Source organism: Rattus norvegicus, chromosome 12 (genome assembly GCF_036323735.1).
Source record: "Rattus norvegicus strain BN/NHsdMcwi chromosome 12, GRCr8, whole genome shotgun sequence".
Taxonomy (NCBI): Eukaryota; Metazoa; Chordata; class Mammalia; order Rodentia; family Muridae; genus Rattus; species Rattus norvegicus.
The window spans coordinates 16,252,002-16,272,606 of NC_086030.1; the positions used below are offsets into that span (position 1 = coordinate 16,252,002).

Here is a 20,605-nt window from a genome sequence, read left to right on the forward strand (position 1 = left end):
TCTTCCTCCACAAGCCACTTTGCAGGAAGCAAAAATACTGTTTTTGCAGACAGCACATTACGAGGAACACTTACTTCTAATATGTGTGTTGTATCACTGAAAAGGTCACAGCAGATGAAGAATCCTAGTGTTCCTATAAACACAGGACGTTGTCCAGATTATCTTGTGTGTATAAGGATGTATACACGCATGTACATGTCCTCAGAGCCCAGGGAAGGGTGCTGCAGCCCCCAGAACTGGAGTAATAGGTGGCTGTGAGCCATCACATGGATGCTGGGAATTGAACTCAAAGGATAGCAAGTGCTTAACCACCGAGCCCCTTCTCCAGCCCACCATGTGCGTGCTAACTGCGAAGCCCTGCAGAGCTCCCGCTGCATCTTAACACTGAACATGCAAAGCCTAATTCAGAGAAAAGACCACAATTGTTTAATAAAATGTTTATTTAGGATGTTAACACAATATAGGTCATGCAAGAGCCCAGTTTAAAAAAAATACTAAAAAGAATGTAAGGACTGATAACTGGTGCTGCCAATTAAAGATTGTCAATCAATTTATCACCAAAAGTGCTATGAGAAAACATTTGAGTCTGACATGGTTGTAGTGATCCTTCGGATTTGTGCCTGACATTGACAGGTAGCTATCTGTGTTCCATGCCTCAGAGGAGCAGAGTCCTCTGTCCAAAACAGCCATCAACCCCCCACCCTCTCACAGTCAGAGGGTGCGGTGGCTCTCGGCACCCTCAGATAACCTCGAGCTGCCAGGCCCCCGCAGGGGTGAAGGGCGAGCATTTGGTGAGCATCAGCTGACGGTTTCCAGGTTTCCACTGGGAACCTTGAAGTTTTCGTAATGAAATCTGTAGGACTTGCGAGTCATCCTCCTGGACCTGACATGTAGTGTGACATCTGGGGAAGGGTTTCCAGGACAATGAGGATGCATTTGAACAGAAACACCAAATGGAACACAGTGTCTCAGATTTCAAACAAACACAACTCATCTTTTGGCAAAAAAAAAAAAAAAAGAAAGAAAGAAATAAAATAAATAGCATGAAAATTTGACGATGTTTGGATAATCTACCAAGTGTCAAGGAGTATAATTTCATTGTAGACACAAAGAATTGACCACCTCAGCAAATTTTCAAAAAAATAAAAAGAGGCTTGTACTTATTCTGCACAAAATCGTCACTTTTGGAAACTGCCCCAATTCATCTACATACTGAATTTATTAACACAGCATTAAGTTTCTTTGTGTAAAAAAATCTTTGTACATAGTAATAAAAAAGATAAGGCAGGATGCAGTAGACAGAAGCCTCCTGGTCTCTTCGCTCTGCATCCTTGAAGAGCCACCAGTGAGCGGCTGCCACAGAAGAAGCCGTGTCTGCTTCTCCGCACTGAGCATCCCGAGCCTTCGCCATGGTGAGACCCTGTCTGAGCACCCTGAAGGGCAGAGGCTGCTGACGGTCTTTGGCACTTACGCTGGCAGGCTGAGCTTCTTTCCCTTGAGTACTAGGATGTGACAGAAAAGCACAAACAAGAGGTTACCATGTGGGCAAGCTCGGATTCCCTCTCTCTGGTCCTCGGCTCATACGCACGCCCAAGTACAAGGAAGTAACAACAGAAAAGCACACAGCCAGGCTAGTCGGTGGCAGTGCACACCTTTACTCCCAGCACTCAGGGGGAGAGGCAGGACATCTCTTGAGTTCGAGGCCAGCCTGGTCTACAGAGTGAGTCCAGGAAAACCAGGGCTACACAGAGAAGCCCTGTCTTAAACCATCCCCACCAAAACAAACAAAACTGGAAAGTGGAGAAAACAAACAAACAAAAACCAACAAAGCCACGCAAATGCCCAAAATGCCCGACTGTGTGGTTTGAATGTGCTTGGCCCAAGGAGTGGCACTTTCAGGAGGTTAGAGTAGGTGTGTCACTGTGGGCGTGGGCTTTAAGATCCTAGTCCTAGCTGCCTGGAAGTCAGTCTTCTCTTAGTGGCCTTCAGATGAAGATGTAGAACTCTCAGCTCCTCCTGCACCATGCCTGCCTGGATGCTGCCATGCTCCCTCCTTGATGATGATGGACTGAACCTCTGAACCTGTAAGCCAGCCCCAGTTAAATGTTGTCCTTATGAGAGTTGCCTTGGTCATGGAGTCTGCTCACAGCAGCAAAATCCTAAGGCACCAACTAAATTCAGAGCTACTCTTTTTGCTGATGTGTGGGGTGGGGCTGGGGGTGGAAGAGCACAGGAATTGCATGCACGTGTCTCAGCTTGTGTATGCAAGTGAGGACAGTCTAGGATGTTGGTCATCATCTTCTACCTGGTGGGATGCAGGCACTTTCCCTGGTGCTCACTGCTGGGCACGCCAGGCTAGCTGCTGGGAGTCTCCTGTCTCCAGCTGCTATCTTGTCATAGGTACCCTCCCCTCACAGATACATGCATGTGTCTCAGCTGGTGTGTGCAAGCCACTGTGCCTGGCTGTCTATGAGGATCCCACTCAGGTCCTCACATCACACTCACCCAGCAAATACTGCCCACTTAGCCACGGCCCCAACCCTGTTCTTGCTTTTTGGTTTGAGACAGGCTTGCTATGGAACCCAGGCTGGCCTCAAATTCACAATCCTTCTACATCAGTCTCCTGAATAGTGTGATTACCTGTGTATGTGCCAGCCTATCCGATCAAAGCTACTGTTATGACGCACCCTAGTACACCTATAGTTTATGGAAGAGTAGCTTGAAACTTTAAACATTAAAGCACGTAAGATAGTGTATCAGCATTCGGGAGGCTGAGTAGCAACAGCACAAGACTTAGACCAGCCAGTTACACAATGAGACAGCAAAGCAAAACAAAACAAAACACAAAGCTAGGATATTCTGTTGTGGCACAGAGCAGGCCCACCACTAGGAACCTGGCTGTGTGGTGAGGGTTGAAGGCTGGGCCTGAGCTCTCAGCTGTGCAGGACTCTGCCTGCATCGGAATAAATGTGCATCTTTTTTTTCCTGAGCAAGGACCACAAATAGTTTTCATAAGACAGCTAGAGATATGTATGTCCTATATTTATATAAATGTAAAAATAGACATATGGAAGGATATTGAGCTAACCAAATTTCACCAACAGAGTCTGGGAAAGCAAAGGTAAGACTGGAAGTCTCTGTCAGTTCTAGTTACTGACATGAGTCGGGGAGAAGGGGAGCCTATGGACTCCCATGCGGTCTCCCCCACATACAGACCTGTGAGTACAGATACCTCATACTGGTCACCCAGGCACTTACGGCAACTGAGTGGTAAGACCTTTGATGGCTGTCAGGAATTTTAGTTCTGACTGAACCTTGTGGTTTTTTTTATTTGGAGGAAGGGGCTAACACAGGGAGGACTCAAGTTCGCCTCAAAGTGGAAATGACCATGATTTCCTGTCTCCGCCTCCGTGTGCTGGAATCACCATGCCTGGTTTTCTGTCATGCTGAGAATTAAACCTAGCGTATGGAGCATGCTAGACAAGCACACTACCCACCGGGCTGCCAGAACTTGTACAATGAAACACACCACTGAAAGCATTAAAGCCACACTGAAGCAAAGGCTCTTGTGACGGACCCACAACTACAAAGTGCAGGCTAGAGCCGCCATACCTTTTGTGATGTACAAGTAGAAGAAGTCGCAGTAGAGAATGGTCTGGACGACACCAGCCACCACGGCAATGAGATCAAAGAAACCCTCGAAGTAGAAGCGCCAGATCCAGTTGACTAGGTAGAGAGCACGGTAGAGACCCAGGAAGAAGAGGTAGTGGGTGGTGATGGTCTCGGCCTCGCCGGTCTTGCTGATCATGAAGAGCTGTGGGAGGATGGCCACGGACTCCAGGTAGATGGAGAAGGTCCACAAGATCTGAAAGACAAGAGGCTGGCTTCAGCCAGGAGCAACCGGCCACCACATCCAACCCAGAAGGGCAAACACCAGGGAAGAGGCTGGAGGAGCTGGGTAAGGTGGTGACTGTCATGCTCTTGGAAGACGCTCCTGAGGCTTGTCCAGATCCAGAGCCAAGGTCCCCAGCCATTCTACTTCCTGCTGCCTGTCCACCAGGTGACTGTATGTCTCACTAGATGGCTCTGCTGTAAAATTCTTTAACTTCCTGACAATGAAATCAATGCACACTCACTAGGAAGCTTACTTGAATTTTCACCTGTCTGGGCTACTGGGATGCTGGGCAGTAGCCATGAGGTACAGAGCTGTCACCCACAGTTCATCCCTGCACCACTGGGAAACAACAGGCTACAATGTGCTGGGTTGGTAAGCTAGCCACATGAACCTTCTGTCCAACTAGCAGGTTAATCAATCAAGGAGCATCTGCAGTGTGTGTGTGTGTGTGTGTGTGTGTGTGTGTGTGTGTGTGTACACATGTGTGCTCACACTGGAGAAAAACTTCAGGCGTCATTTCTTAGGTGCCATCCACCTGCCTTTTTAAAACAGGGTCTCTTGGGCTGGAGAGATGGCTCAGCGGTTAAGAGCACCCGACTGCTCTTCCAGAGGTCATGAGTTCAATTCCCAGCAACCACATGGTGGCTCACAACCATCTGTAAAGAGATCCGATGCCCTCTTCTGGTGTATCTGAAGACAGCTAGCTACAGTGTACTCATATATAATAAATAATAAATCTTTAAAAAAAAAACAAAACAAAAAAAAAAAACAGGGTCTCTTATTAGCCATGAGCTCTCCAGTATTCATGAGTTCCCCAGTGACCCACCACTCTGCCTCCCCGGCTTGGATTATACGCACCCCTGCATATCCATTTTCCTGTGGGTTCTGGAGAGGGAACTCAGGTATTCAATACTTTACTAACAGATATCTTCCAAGTCTGTTCACCCCACTTTCTTTTACCGAGACAAGGTCTTAGGAGCACACACTGGCCTCACACTCACTATGTGGCTGAGAGTAACCTTGAACTCCTGATCCTTGTGCCTCTACTTCCCAAGTGCTGAGCTGACAGGCATGTGCCACAACAGCAGGCTTAATCTGGAGCAACATCCAGCAGTGAACGGTCAGCAGACACCAAGCACCTGTGTGGATTATTCCAGTCTCCCAATCTATTTACAACAGAGGCTACTGTGCCAGAAATCTGCAGAACAGCAAAACCCAGATGAAAACAAGTCAACAGAGCCCACTTCTGTCAACAGGCCTTTCTCATGCAGGGAACCAGATGTGACCGCTAAATAATCCTTAACTGACCTCAAGAGGAGAGAAGTCATGGTTGACTAGGAATGAGAGGCCTCCTACAGGAACCACAAGAAACTCCACTCGGAAGGTGTCGTGATTTCCATCATAGGTGGCCTTAAACTTCATGTAGATCAGGTACACCGTGGCGTAGGAGCAGGCAATGTAGATAAGCTAGACAGAGAGAGACACCGGGTTAGGAGTACAGGGCAACTGTTCCTAAACACTGCTGTTACCACCTACATAGTCAGCTTTAAACACACACACACACACACACACACACACACACACACACACACACACTCACTCTCTCTCTCTCTCTCTCTCTCTCTCTCTCTCTCTCTCTCTCACTCACCCTTGGCTGGTGTGTACTCTGGAGTCACAAAGTTACCACACTTAGGACACAGGCTGTTCTATCACCCCCAGATCGTACCCCTCTGCCTCTGTAGTTAAGCCCCCTCAAGGTTCCAGTCTTGCCTTCTTTAGAGTACTACCTGAGTGAAGTGGAACACGTTACTACATGCATTAAAAATTTCCCCTTTTTTACAGCTCAAAAAGGAATTTTTATTTATTGTGTACATGTGTGCATGTACCCATGGAGACCAGAAGAAGGCAGCAGATCCCTCGAAACTGGAGTTACAACTTGTTGTAAGCTGCCAAATTTGGGTGCTGGGATTTGAACTCCCGGCCTCACGACTGATCAACAAGCACTCATCTTCACTGAGCCTAGTCTCTGGCCCATTTCCTCCTTGTGCTGAGCAGAGGACTAATGTTCAGGTATATATCACTGTCTATCACTCACCAATTAAAAGAGAGGTGTCCTATTTCCTGTTGGTAGGTGGTAGGTAGCTGTTATGAACATGTGTTACAGCCTATGTGTGAATATAAGTTTCATTTTTTGCATTTATACCTAGGAGCAGGCTGTCTGATCAAATGTTAAGCGTACATCTTAAAACTCTAAGAAACTTTCAAAGAAACAAGCTTTTCCTTGAGCGATGACACAGAAGCTTTGGAGGGGAATGAATGAATGCAAAGCCCAGTGCTGTTCTGGACAGAGAACTTCGTCCAAGACTCCTCAGCTAGCTCTTCTATAGAGATAAGTACCGTAAACCAGGTTAATTCTTCCTCCGTGGTTTTTACTCAAACTGTATTGCTTTGTTTACGATCAGAAAGATGAGTAAAGGCACTTAGGGCCAAACCCAGAGACTGGTGTCCTTAGAGGTGTCCTGAACCCACACTTGATCAGTGTCCTATGTGCACTCACAGATGTACACTCAGACATAAGCAAAATAAGTGAACATATAAAAATTTTAAAATGTTACTTAAATAATAAATATTTGGATTGATGCTATAAATTTCAGTCTGGTATAACAAAGAAAAATCAAGTTACTTTTGTTTATGTATTTGAAGGCTATTTATTTATCTTTTTAGATTTTTCTATTTTGTGAGTGATTTGTCTACATATATATCTATATATGCCTGTCTGGTGCCCTCCAAGGGCAGGAGGGATTGATGCCCCTGGAACTAGAGTTATTGGTGTCAGGTCCTCTGCAAGAACAACAAATGATGTAACCCCACACTGACCCATCTCCCATTACTACTATTTTTAAAAAGATGTTCTCTTTAGTTATTATGTGTCTGTGTCTGATTGTGGGTTAGTGAACCTGCAGACCTGGAGTATTAGATTCCCTGGAAGTGGAGCTACAGACTACATGACGTAGAGGCTGACGACTGAACTAGTGTCCATTGCAAGAGCGGCCCAAGAAGAGGAGCTCATAAGGGAGCTCTTTCAGAGAATCTGGGTTCAGTTCCCAGCACCCACACGGCAGCTCACCACTGTCTGTAACTTCAGTCCTACAGGATCCAATGCCCTCTTCTGACGTCACAGGCACTAGGCACATGGTATACTTACAGACTCAGGCAAAGCATGCATACACATAAATAAGTCTTAAAAAATGTTTAAGTATGAACTTTAACATTTTAATTGATGAGGCATCTCTCCAGCTCCAAAATTTATTTTATTTTTGATTTATATGTATACGTATGCACAAATGTTTGTATGCCTGCAAAGGCCAGAAAAGGGAATCAGAAGCCCCAGGGCTGAAATGGAGGCTGCTGCGGGTGCTGAACTCCTATCCTCTGTAAGAGGAGCAGGCAGCAAGTGCTCTTAACTGAGCCATTTTCCCAGACCCCTGAAAGCTAGTTTGTGAGATTTCTGCCTCTGAGACAGCAATTCTGTGTACACAGCAACAGAGCTGTTGAAGGATCCACAATGGAGTCCTGTGTTCTTTCATCTTTAAAGGTCACCCTGCCCTAAGGAAAAGCCCGATATTCTGAAATTAAATCAATTTGTAAACTGCAGACAGAATCAACTGCAGGTCTAAGAATCAAGCAGCAGATTTCAATCATGAATACAGATGGCTGGGATAAGGACCACACTGCCTAGCTACTCCTCCTTAGGAAACACAACTTGAGAAACTTAATTAGGAAAACATTGGGGCAAATGACTTAATGGGAAAATGAGGGTAATTACCAAGTCCGCAAATGCTTTAAAAACCCACCACGACACTAAACAGTTCCCAGACCCTCGTTATGCATTTATATTTATAAACAGTCAGCATGGTATTAAAATTGTTGCTTTTAACCTTATGCGTGTATAATAAACAAAGCGCACACGTTCTCTGCCCCCACACGAGACACTTCTGAACCATACCAGTCCAGGCTTACTATAGCCGGGGGCTTCCCAGCGCCCTGCCTGCCCACAGCTGGGCCTCCAGAAAAGAGAAGATTCTGACTCCCCATCTCCAGTAGCTCACTCAGTCAGCAGGCAGAAACCTAGTCATTCTGTATGGATGCATTCATGCAGATGTGTGTGTGTGTGGGGGGCACACAAGTCAACCTAGGGTGTTTGCATGTCTATGAGTTATCTAATTTATGTGCATGTCTGTGCAAGTACATGATGTATGTAGGGATACCTGACGGAAGCCACAAAAAGGCCAGATGCCCTGGAGCTGGAGCTGCAGGCTGTTGTGAGCCTCCTAATGTGGGTGCCGGGACCCCAGTTCACGTTCCCTGCAGAGCAGTATGTGCTCCTAACTGCTGAGTCAGCTCTCCAGCTACAGCGCCGTGAGACTGGCTCAGCAATCAGGCTAGGCCAGCAGGACACTGAGCCCTTGGGATCCTCAAGTCTCTACCTCTCTAGAGTAGAGACTACAAGTGGGTGCCACCATGCCCAACTTATATGGGTGCTGGGGATCAAACTGAGGCCCTCAGGCATGCATACATGAGACACATTTTACAGCCTGAGCTGTCTCCTGGTCCAACCTAGACATTTTTTAAAGCCATTTTTAAGGCAGCTAATTATTTCTTGATTACTAGCGTCCAGAAGAATGATTATAGGTGACTCAAACTTACTTTTTTTTTCCTCTAAATTTTTAAACATTTATTTATTTGGTGTATGTGTTTACGTATGTGTGGGCATGTGTGTGTGGCAGGTTGGGGAAAGCATTAGGACCTGGTTCTCTACTCCACCAAGTGAGTCCCCAGGATTGAACTCAAGTTGTCAGGCTTGGCAGCAAGCCCCCTTACCCACTGAGCAACCTCACTGGCCCTCAAGTTTTTGTTTTATTTGATTTTAGCAAAGATCATAAACCCAAATACTACATGCCCACTTTAAGCTATACTTGTCAAGACACTTTCAAACACAAAGTGATGGGTGGAGGGAGCCTCAAACCAAGTACTTAGAACAATGCTATAAAGTGCTTGCAGAACAAAGCCCTGAGTCAATTCCCAGCACCATAAAATAAGTACATAAAGGAAAAAGACACGAGAGCAGACAGGAAGGGGATTGGCAGAAGAGGGGACAAGAGTGCAATGGGGGTGACTGTGACTGAAATACATTATGTACTTGTGTCAAAATGTCACAATGGAGCCCATCAATTATAATGAATATATGCTAATAAAAACTTACAACACACACACATAGAGTGGGGTGTCTCTACAGAAAAACACTGCACACAATCATCTGAGAAGGGTGTATTGTACACATATGAAAAAGTTCAAACATCTATAGGAAGACATACAGAAAGACAGACAGACAGACAGACAGACACACATACACACACACACACAGCAAGATGGCTAAGTAGGTAAAAGCCCTTGTCAGATGAGCCTGGCAATCTGAGTTAGGAGGAGGAAGTCATTCCCAGCAGTCTCCTCCGGCCTCCACACAGGCACAGCGTGAGCACGCTTGTATTCACATATACACATTCTGAAATTAAAAAATAAAAAAATTAAAAGAACAGCGCACCTAGCTATCATTCTTGAGATTTTTTTTTTCCCCTCTCGGGGCTGGGGACCGAACCCAGGACCTTGTGCTTCCTAGGTAAGCGCTCTACCACTGAGCCAAATCCCCAACCCCCATTCTTGAGATTTTAAATAGAAAAAAAAAAAGCTAATATTTCCCCTAGGTGTGCACATGGTGGACAAAAGCATTGGGGCCGATATCATACCATACCTTCATAGATGTATTATATAACGAAATGAATGAAGTAAAAAGATCCAGGTAACGAGTTGTGAAGACCAGTGCAAACAGGAGCTGGCTTTTCCCAGAAATACCTGAAGAAACAAAAGGCAAGAGTTAGGGCAGCCTGGGAAGATCTTTGGCTCCTGAGGTCATGGGACCGCCCTGGGAGCCAGCAGACAGGGAAGGCTCTGGGAACAACTGATTAGGCCAGAGGACAGCACACTTTCTTTCTTACAACACCCCTCTAGACAGTCCTAGCTTGTCCTGTTATGGTGGACAACTTGAGAAAAGCAGCTTCATTAAACTATGGCCAATACACCAAGACATGCGCTCCATCAGCTCACTCACTGCTTGCTCTCCAGCCTCCTACCTTCTTTTCCTTCCTCACCATCTGTGCCTTCATGCCCAGCACACGTTAACACCTAAGGCTGGCTGTGCTAGCGAGTGCCTGAAATCCCAACACTTGGGAAGTAGGAAGACTGAGTTCCAGGCCTGCCTGAGCTACACAGGGAGACCATGTCAAAATAATACAAAATAAAAACTGATACGCCCGACACCATGTTTCCACCTGCAGAGTAGGACAGTCACAGCTTACATGGGAGACCAGAACACAGTGTACAGCTGACCTTTCACACACCTACACTGGCCCACATGGCTGTGTGAATTTCAAGATGTTGCAGACTGAGCAGACAAATGGAAGCTGACTGCTATGAGATCGGAACACCTCAGCTGTGGTGCATACTACGGCACTGGGCATGGACCCAGCAGAAAACTCATCACATGCTGCTCGAGTCACTCTGTGGAACATGGCAAGTGCCCATTTCTCTGCCACCCTCTCAGGTCACCTACAGTTTACAGACTACAAGCCTGGATGTGAGCACTTTCTCAGTGTGAGGAATGAGGTCCTTCATAAGAAACACCTGACTGGAAAGGAGAAAATCAGTTGACCTGCTTCTACACAAGGGCCCAGGGCAGAGCTGGGCAGCCAATCTGCTGCTGACTGCTTTGCTTGTGAACAGGAACTTTTTTCTATCAGAGATTAATGTTCCAGAGGAGAAAGGGTGAAGCAGATACTAAACCCTGGAGTGAGAGCAGAATGGAGAAAGACAGGAGCAGCAGACAGGTCCTGCAGGAAGTTTGGTGGGGCCTTGAGAGTTTTCCAGTTCATCTGCTCTGTGGTTCTTTCCAGTATTTTCATTAAGACAGGTTACAGACAGGCAGTTTATTCCAATGGGGCTTTGGGACCAGGCACACCCAATCACCTTCAGAATTCCTACACTAAAAACCAGGGTGGCAGCTCATCCCTGTCCTGGGAGACCCAACTAGACAACCATCACCTCCGCTGGGAGATGGAGACACCCTGTCTTGGTGCTGCTGATTCACCCAGCAGGCATTCCATGCCAGCTGCTGCCCTGGCCTCTCCACAGACTTTAAACTATGGAGCTGGCTCAGCAGATGAAACACTTGTCCTGCAAGTGAGAGGCTCCCCAGAACCCATGTGAAGCCAGGCACAGCAGAAGGCATTGGTGATCCCACACAACTCTGTTCTCTGCAAAACTCCACTGGACACAGAGTCCCTTGTGGAAGCTGTGAGTTGTTCCATACACCTGATACACCTGACACATGGCAGAGTCCAGAAAGACACATGCTCAAAAGACAATGGAATTCAATTTATCCTCACGTCATGGGCAGTCCCATAGTATGCAATTCTGGATGGAACTTGAGGGGATCTGAATCCTACTGTGTCTCTAGGACTGTAAATAGATAACATGCTCTGGGCTTGGCCCTAGGCCCTAATTTACTATCAGCTGGACACTGAGTCTCCCTGAGTGAGCACTGGACAAAGGAGAAGACAGGCAGCATGTGTGATGGGAATCCACACAGTAACGCATCTGGACTTTGGGATGCTTACAGGACGCAGCAAGCATTCCTCTAGCCTGGCGCTTGACTGGCAAGTAGCAGCTTGTTCCTAAGGCATCCCATCTTCACAGAAGACAGCAATCTCAAGCTAAAGATGGGATGTGGCAGGTGGCAGGAATCTCCTGGGGGTTAGGAGTGGAATGGAATAGCTTCTACCTTATCTGTCTATTGATGGATCTGCAGTGCTGGGCATCAGTCATTTTGTCTGTCTACCTGCAATCCTGAAGCTCAAACCTAAAGCCTCATGTTAGGAAGTACCTTACTAATGAGCTACAATCACAGGCAATACCAACCTGATTGTGGAACAAAAAGTTCCAAGGCAACCATGAAACAAGCACTCAGGGCACAGTCACTGTGAGCACTTCAGTGACATCCTGGTAAAAATGCATCTGAGAGCTGCAGTCAAGAGCAGAACTTGTCAAGTGAGTATCACGAATGCTTGTCTTTCACCAAAAGCTCAGTAAGGTTTACGAAACCACACATCGTCTCTGCACTTGGGACCACAGGACTTTAAATTACAGCTAAGGTTCAGAGCTGGGTTCCTGACATTCCTACTGGTGTATAAACAGATGCCTTATCGAAACAAAGGAGATCCTGTAAAGAGAAGGATGGCATCAAACACTGTGGGCCAGGCCACCCAGAAAGGCCACTCCTAAGATTCTCTCAAAGCATCTGGATATTCTAACTAAAAAAAAAAAAAAAAAAAAAGGGTTGGGGATTTAGCTCGGTGGTAGAGCGCTTGCCTAGCAAGCGCAAGGCCCTGGGTTCGGTCCCCAGCTCCGAAAAAAAGAAAAAACAAACAAAAAACAAAAACCTTCTTTTAGTGGGGACAAATAGCCCAGACTGACCTTGAATTTTTCATCCTCCTGCCTCCTCCTCTCCAAGTGTTGGGATTACAGGTGTGTACCACCACACCAAGTTTGGACATCTTGACCTTTCCCCTGGACTCCACAACTCAATACTTATATAAGAACCTCACAGCCAGGCATGGCAGAACAAGCCTGCAATGCCAGCCTATCTGTAGTTATAGAGCTGAGACAGGAAGACCAGAGTTCAAAGACAGCCGGGGCTACATGTCAGTATCTTCTGTCTCAAAACCTCCACTGAAGGGAAGCTCACTTGTGTTTATCTAGCATGTCCAAGACTCTGGGTTAGATTCTCAGCAGGAAGGGGGGTTGTTTGGGAACCAGAGGGTCTAGGTTCAAGCTCAGTTGGGGTTCAGGATAAGGGTAGTCCTATTATATACCACCCTAATTCTATTTTTTGCCTTTGTTACATGGAGACAGATTACACTTACTTGTCGTGAATGCTGAAAAGACTAGGAGAGTGTTTTATTGCACACATGCTGTTGTGAACGCTTGAGAAATGACAGTCTTACTAAACACTGTCTGCTGTTTGTTTTCTTATTTAAAAAAAAAACCTCATGGCAATCATTCTTAAAATGTTTCAAATGTGCTGAGATATACAGAAAGGGTTTAATGTCTCCTTTTTAAAAAGGTTTATCTTTATTACTTTTAATTATGCATGCCTTTGTCTGTGGGTTAAGGGCACATGAGTGCAGGTGCCCTCAGAGACAAGAAGGTTCAGACCCAAACCTGAGTCCTCAGAAAGTTCCCAATGACAGCCATCTCTTCAGTCCTACTCTCGTAAAAAGCCCTCCTATCTCCATTTTAAGTGTAACTGTAGGAGCTGCTTTGATGCCCCTCCTTTTAAAAAGATTGTTTTATGTGTATGAGTGTCTGGCCACATGTATGTGCACCATGTGTGCCTGGTTCCTATGAAGGCCAGAAGCAGTCAGGGTCCTGGGAACTGGAGCTACAGATCGTTAGCCCCTGTGTAGGTGCTGGGAAGTAACCTGAGTCCACAGGTGATCCTAACTGCTGAGCCACCTCTCCAGCCACATACTGTCCTTTTCCACTGCATTTGCATGTGTGCCCATACATGTTTACCCTTTAAAGTAACCTTATGTTTTTTTTTTTGGTTCTTTTTTTTTTTTTCTTCGGAGCTGGGGACCGAACCCAGGGCCTTGCGCTTCCTAGGTAAGCGCTCTACCACTGAGCTAAATCCCCAGCCCCGTAACCTTATGTTTTACAACCTGTTATATCAATTTATGTCTTGGAATCATCTTTCCCTGTTATAAACACACATTTTCTTGTTCTATCCTGTTCCAGTGTGGACATAACAAAAATTAGGAGACCATTGACCATTTGAATTATTTCTAATTTCCCACCTAGATTTACACTTATTTTTGTAGACTTTTATATTTTTTAAATTTTATTGGGGTTGGGGATTTAGCTCAGTGGTAGAGCGCTTGCCTAGGAAGCACAAGGCCCTGGGTTCGGTCCCCAGCTCTGAAAAAAAGAACCAAAAAAAAAAAAAATATTATTTGTGTTTGCCGTGCGCGCGTGTGCGCGTGCGCGCATGTGTGTGTGTGCGTGTGCGTGTGCGTACTGGAGAGCAGAGCAGGAGAGGGCATCAAAGCCTGTGGTGCTAGAGTTATTAGTGGTTTGAGCCTCCCAATGTGGGTGCTAAGAACAGAAATCTGACGTTCTCAACAGCAGCAAGTCAGCTTCACCTTGAAGCCATCTCTCCAGCCGTTTATAGTTTTTGTTACAAATTCTACACAAATATCTCTTATCTACAAACAGTGCATTGTGGCTGGAGATGTGGCTCAGTGACAAAGTGCCCAGCACTCCACACACTGGGCAGGACGGCACACACCTGTGATCTCAGCACTCCGAGTGGAAGCAGGAGGGTAAGAAGTTCAAGGTTTTCTTTGCCTACACAACCTCTCTTTTCTGTAGCAATCTTTAAACTTCCTGTTGGTATGTCAGAGGAGGTGTCCTTGGGTCCCTCCTCCTACTTCACAGTCACCGAAGTCACTGTCCTAATAGCTTGACAGCTATATCTGTCCCTCCTCACACATGACTACCCCCTCACCTGACCTGTATGTTTCTTTGTGCAACACGAAGGCTCAAAAATGCTAGACAAACATTGTCCCACTGCAGTTTCTTTTTTAGTCTCCAGATTCTTCCAAAGATGGCTCTGAACTTCTAGTCCTATGTCTTCTTGCAGAATGCAGGAATTACAGCATGCATTTGCTACACTCATTTTATAACATGCAGGGATGGAACTAAGGCTTCTCCCATTGTAGCTTTCAGAGCACAAGCTTTGCTGCCATCCATGGCTCTGAGTTCTCTCGGTGCTGGGCACACAGAGGGTGGAAGAGCAGTGCATGGTAGTGATTAGGAAGAGATTAGCTAGCCCTCAAAGGAACAGAGAAAGCAGCTCCAAGAGGAGTCTAAGAATGTGGTGCAAAAGCTTCAGATACTGAGAAAGACGACAACGACAACAAAAATAGTGTTACCACTGGGAGATAGAGAGCTATGGAAGAGCTTGACCAGAATGCACAAGGTTCAATCCCCAATACCAGCAAAAAATAAAAAATAAAATAAATAAAAATAAAATAAAAACTATTCAGCTCCAGGACATTCAAGGACATATGCTCCTGTCAAGTTTGACAGGTTGAAAGGTTAACAACCTACATAATAACTATGAGGGAAAGTAAATAAAGGAGGAGGCTGGAGGTCACTCATCTCAGGACTCACTAGTCATTTAAACTCGGCACAACACTGGCAGTGACTATCAGCCTATAGGAAAAGCACTTCACCAAAACCACAGCTTTGGGACAGACGGGGCTCAATTGGTAGAGATTTGCCTGACGTCAGTGAGACCCTGGGTTCAAACTCCAGCATCGTAATTAAGTAAACATTATGGCTTCTTCTTCCATGGTACTCTAGATAAGGGATTAGGACAAAAAGTGACATCCTAAAAGAAACAAGTTGACCATCAAGGTGCCTGGCAGTTTGGGAACACAAGACATTCTCACTCAGTGACAACACACACGACCACAGAATTTACAACCAAGCACAATCAGCTCACTGCCCCCAACTATGAAACAGGTCCTTAAAGTCCGGAGTGGAGAGGTGTACCTGCAAGCCTAGCTCCTGGGAGGCTCACGCAGGAGGATTCCAGCTTTGAGGCAACACTGAGTACTCAAAAGGTAACGTCCAGCTTCCTTATTGTTTGCTTCACCTTTCCCTTAGGGAAAAATGCCCTGTGGTTTAGGTTCAACGCTGGTGTTGAAACCCTAAAATGAGCCCCGATTTTCAAACTGAAAACCACCACCTGGACGGACAGGGCTTGGGTTCCGGATATTTGAGAAACTCTGATCAAGTTCTTCCTCTTTCAAAAGCCTCTAAACAACGTTTAAACTTAGCATGGAAAAACAGAGCATCTAAAACAAGTCAGCATTTAATTCACAGTAAATGATCTTGGTGATTTTCATTTTTGAAAGGTCAGAAAATTGTATCAAGCAGAATAAAGAGGATCTTGAGTTCAAGAGTGAGAAGGACTTACTAACGTCTGAGGGATACCTGGGGTTACAAACTGAACTCACCATTTACCTTCTCATCTTGGCGTCAGCTCAAACACTGTGTTTTCCTCAATGCTCTAATCTCCCATGAAAACAATGAATATTAAATAGCAACCTGCTTCCTTTTTCCTGGTTACTCAAAGTTCCCTTAAGAATCCTACTTTTGGGGGTTGGGGATTTAGCTCAGTGGTAGAGCGCTTGCCTAGCAAGCGGAAGGCCCTGGGTTCGGTCCCCAGCTCCGAAAAAAAGAAAAAAGAAAAAAAAAAAAAAAAAAAAAAAAGAATCCTACTTTTGTAGGGCTGGAGAGACAGCTCAGCAGTTAAGAGCACTTGCTGCTCTTGCAGACTATCTGGGTTCACTTTCCAGCAACAGCATGGTAGTTTATAACTGCCTGTAACTTCAGCTCCAGAGGATCTGACACCCCTCTTCTGTATTCCAAGGACTTCTGTACACTTGTAGTAAACTCACACAGGCACACAAAAAATTAACAATTAAAAGAACCCTTCTGTTTCTTGGGGCTGGAGAGAGTTCAGCCATTCCGAGGAGTTACTGCTACAGCAAAGGACCCGAGTTCAGTTCTCAGCACATTAGGCAGCACAGAACTGCTTGTGACTCCAGATCCAGGGGAATATGATGTCTTCTTCTGACATCCACAGGAACCAGCACTCATGGAATTAAAAATAAAATATATCTCCACTTGACAGAAGAACATAAGAAAGAAGATGAAGAGACTTCGAGATTTAGAAAGACACCTAAAGACTAAAAGTGACATCCAAATGTCACAACAGAGGTGCCAGAGCCACTGGCATCAAACGTGTACACTGAAAGTGCTCAGGCCAAAGCAAAAGTTAATTGGAAATTGTATTTCAATCCCGGTTAACCTCCCCAGGACTCGGTTCCCTCCTCCAGCATGGGGACCATGCAGACCTGCAGAGATGATCATATAAAACACTAAGCTGACTCCTTAATACACACTTATCACAACTGCAGCAGTTAATCTACTGTCGTTAGGAATCACGCAATCGAGCCTCTCAGCTCACCTCCAAGTCAGATACCCTGGTTTCAGTACAAGGACTTTGTAACATCCACTTTGACTGAGCAAAGGTCTTTCGGGGCTGTGCTTGCTTCCTGGATCCCAACTATGTTCAGAGAGAGAGAAGAGACCTTCGGAGGGCAGAGTCAGAGGTGTTACTTTGGATGAGGTGTTTATTACTAAACTAGATAGGTGGCGTCTCCATCACCCAGGTCCTTTAGGACTCCTATTTTCTGCTCTTTCTGAAAAGAACGTTAAATTTGAGTTTACTAAAGTTATTTCTCTGAGGAGGCATAGCATTAAGTTGAAGAACAGTATCTTAAGAAGGTATTTAATTACCTAATCAACCGATTAATTAATTGGGGAAGGGGGTGTTTTTGGAGACAGGGTCAGCATGTAGTCCATGCTGACTTTGAATTCCTGAACCTCGGGCTTCCAACTCTCAAGTGCTGGGATCACAGGCAAGGGCCATCATATTCACCAAGAACTAATCTAAGACTTGTAAGATTCCTAATATTTAACGAAATGCAGAAGTCCACAGCTATTATATGAGGAAAGTTCATTCTACTGCCTCTCTGCAATACTCGAATGAAATATGCATGTAGTTCGAGGGAGGTGCAGCGCCAACTCACTGGTGACGTGGAGCCAGGACATTAGATGAGAGCAGAGACCTCAGTGGTACCCAGTGCTTGCAGTTTAAGAGAACCAGTTATTAAACGGCCACACTCAAGAATGAAAAACTAGCTTGCTTCTCAGAGTAGCATAAAAACTATGCCAAGTAACTCACTTAAAAGACCCGCATCTCTTTTTATGACGCGTGAGATCCCGAAGCCCAAGACTTGAGTGTAGCCCCTTCAATTGTAAGCACGGGTCTGACCTGACACCATCCTGCCTCCCCATTCTATCCCCTGCTTCAGTTCTCCAAGAGAACAGGATGAATAGCAGGATACCCTCTTCCTCCAGCCAGCCCCATCTTCGAGGGTGGCCTGCCTGCCACATCAGGCCCTGCGAGCCCACGGTCCTATCTCCATCCTCCTCGAGCAAGTCTCCCATTGATTCCTGGGGACTCAGAGGCGCCCCCCAAAAGTCCAAGGAGAGGGACACGCCTCTAGAACCCCACAAATTCCGTGCTAAACTTTTCAGATGCAGCAGGACTCCGGGGCAGTTACGCTAGCGCTCTCTGAGCCCGAACGGATCAAGTTCGCGAGCGGACCAAGGGCAGACCCGGGGGGCCCAGAGCTGCGACGGACACCCCAGCCCGTGTGCACACGGGAGAGGTTTTGTTACCCGCCGGGCAGGCCGAAGTGGGTGTGTCTGGCCATCGCAAGCCCCACACAAGCCTCCGAACGACCAAGAGATGAATGGGTCGGCCGAATGGGCCGAATGCGCGCGCTCCTGCCCCGCGCGCCTCGCCCCGGCGGCCGCTCACCAGCACAGGAGCGCGTCTTCCAGATCTTCAGCAGTAGGATGACGATGGCCGCCAGGTGGGACAGGTCCCCAGTCAGCCGGAAGATGTTCATGGTGGTGGCAGTCGGCGCGGCAAAGCGGCACCGGAGCTCGGCAGCGACTCAGGACGCGGCGACAGCCCCTGAGAGAGGAAGCGGCGAAAGATGGCGGGAGCGGGCGCGACGTGGCCAGGGACGTGGCCGAACTGCCGTCGCGCGCGCGGAGCAGCCTGGGAGAGCGGGCGACCGCTGGGCCACGCCCCTGCCACGCCCCTTAAAGGACCCGCGGCCGTGAGCAACCGGACCCTACATCCCGCGTGGGCTGCCAACTGAGGACCCAGAGTCCTCCGCAATTTCCGTCTCCAGGGTTTCCGCCCAGGTGCCAGCGATTTCCTTCTATAAGTTTTGAAATGACACTCCATTGTGAGTATTGTCTTGTTTTTTTCCATTCCCTACTAAGACAGCAAGAATATCAATTTCTCTTAGAGGCATTATGAAGGTAGTAAGCAGTGTTAAAATTTCTGTGGTTAAGAACGCGAGCTTCTGGGGGTTGGGGATTTAGCTCAGTGGTAGAGCACTTGCCTAGCAAGCTCAAGGCCCTGGGTTCGGTCCCCAGCTCCGGAAAAAAAAAAAAAAAAAAAAAAAAAAAAAAAAAAAAAAAAAGAACGCGAGCTTCTCTTGTAGAGGACCTAAGTTCGATGCCCAGCACCTACGTCGGGCAGCTTACATCACCTTCAAGACCAGCTCCAAGGGATTCGATGCCTTTGGCCTTTGAGGACATCTGCACTCACATGCACATACCCACACACAAACTAACACACGCATTTTTAAATAATAAAAATAAATCATGGGTTGGGGATTTAGCTCAGTGGTAGAGCACTTGCCTAGCAAGCGCAAGGCCCTGGGTTCAGTCCCCAGCTCCAAAAAAAAAGAAAAAAAAAAAGAGGTTTTGAAAATGTTTTACACACACACACACACACACACACACACAACTGAAATAATAAAAATAAAAATTTTAAAGTAATTTATTTGTGGGCATGTGGGCACATACAATCGGGCACAGTTCTCTCCTTCCATCTTGTGGGGTCTTGGGATTGGACTCAAATTGTCAGGCTTGGTGATAAGCCCCTTTAGCTTCTGAGGTAACCTCACCACTTCTTTTTCTTTCCTCTCCCTCTTCCTCTTCTTTCTTTTTGCTGTAGTCAGATGTGTGTGCGCATGTGTAGGCTGTGTGGCCAGATATTTCTAGTGCCTTCTAGATTACTCTACACATTACGTGTTGAAGCAAGGCATCGCACTTGAACCCAGAGCTTGCTGCTTTGGCTAGTCTAGCAGGCCAGCTTGCTGAAGGGATCCCCTGTCTCTAACTCCCAACCTTCAACACACCAGCCTAGCATTTATGTGGGTGCTGGAGACCTGGCCTCTGTTTCTCACAGACTCATGTTAGCAATCTTTCTGGATTTACAGTGTTTCTTGTTTGCCATTCAAGAAGAAACGTGAAGACTTCAATTATGGACCTGGAGAGGTGGGGCTGAAGAGATAACGGAAGTCAATAAAGTTCTTGGCGATGGCTCAGTTCATAGAGCACGGTTATTGAACATACATAAGGTCTGGAGTTCAATCCCCAGCCCTGGATCAGCCAGCTCCCCAGTCTTACTATTAATTAAGGACTAAATTTTCAAGTTATTGTCAGTACTCCTGGTTATTTTTTCCTGTAATAAGCAAAGATGTTGGGGTTGAGGCACTTTGAGTCCTGAATACGCAGCTCTTGGGCCTTCATGTGCAGCCCTGGCTGCCTGAGCAAAAGAACTGTCAGACGGAGAGATAGACAGACAGAGACAGGCTCCACTTACACCAGCACCAGAAGTCCACAGATAGCTTAAGAAAGCTACATAATGGGGCTGGGGATTTAGCTCAGTGGTAGAGCGCTTACCTAGGAAGCGCAAGGCCCTGGGTTCGGTCCCCAGCTCCGAAAAAAAGAACCAAAAACAAAAAAAAAAGAAAGCTACATAATGCTGGGTGGTGGCGGCACATGTCTGTAATCCCTGCACTCAGAAGG

The 20,605-nt window shown here is 46.4% G+C and overlaps 1 protein-coding gene across 2 annotated transcripts; it reads right to left on the reverse strand.

The window, feature by feature from the left end:
• Nucleotides 1-422: 422 nt before the first annotated feature.
• Kdelr2 (KDEL endoplasmic reticulum protein retention receptor 2) lies at nt 423-18,736 on the reverse strand. 2 transcript variants are annotated; one of them, XM_063271257.1, is made up of 5 exons: nt 18,389-18,736; nt 9,705-9,805; nt 5,204-5,362; nt 3,613-3,865; nt 423-1,502 (listed from the first exon to the last, which is right to left on the reverse strand). In XM_063271257.1, the coding sequence occupies exons 2-5, from the start codon at nt 9,708-9,710 to the stop codon at nt 1,468-1,470; spliced, it is 453 nt and encodes a 150-aa protein (XP_063127327.1). In that variant the 5' UTR covers nt 9,711-9,805; nt 18,389-18,736; the 3' UTR covers nt 423-1,467. The 2 variants fall into 2 exon arrangements, with proteins under 2 accessions (XP_063127327.1, NP_001013140.1); NM_001013122.2 differs by having other exon boundaries at nt 18,531-18,718.
• Nucleotides 18,737-20,605: the final 1,869 nt, after the last annotated feature.

Coding starts and splice junctions, on each gene's coding strand:
- Kdelr2 (NM_001013122.2), bottom strand. CDS start 18,621: ATGAACATCTTCCGGCTGACTGGGGACCTGTCCCACCTGGCGGCCATC. Junction 3,866..5,203: donor ATGACTTCTCTCCTCTTGAG/GTCAGTTAAGGA, acceptor CTTGTCTTTCAG/ATCTTGTGGACCTTCTCCAT. Junction 1,503..3,612: donor CTACTTGTACATCACAAAAG/GTATGGCGGCTC, acceptor GTCACATCCTAG/TACTCAAGGGAAAGAAGCTC.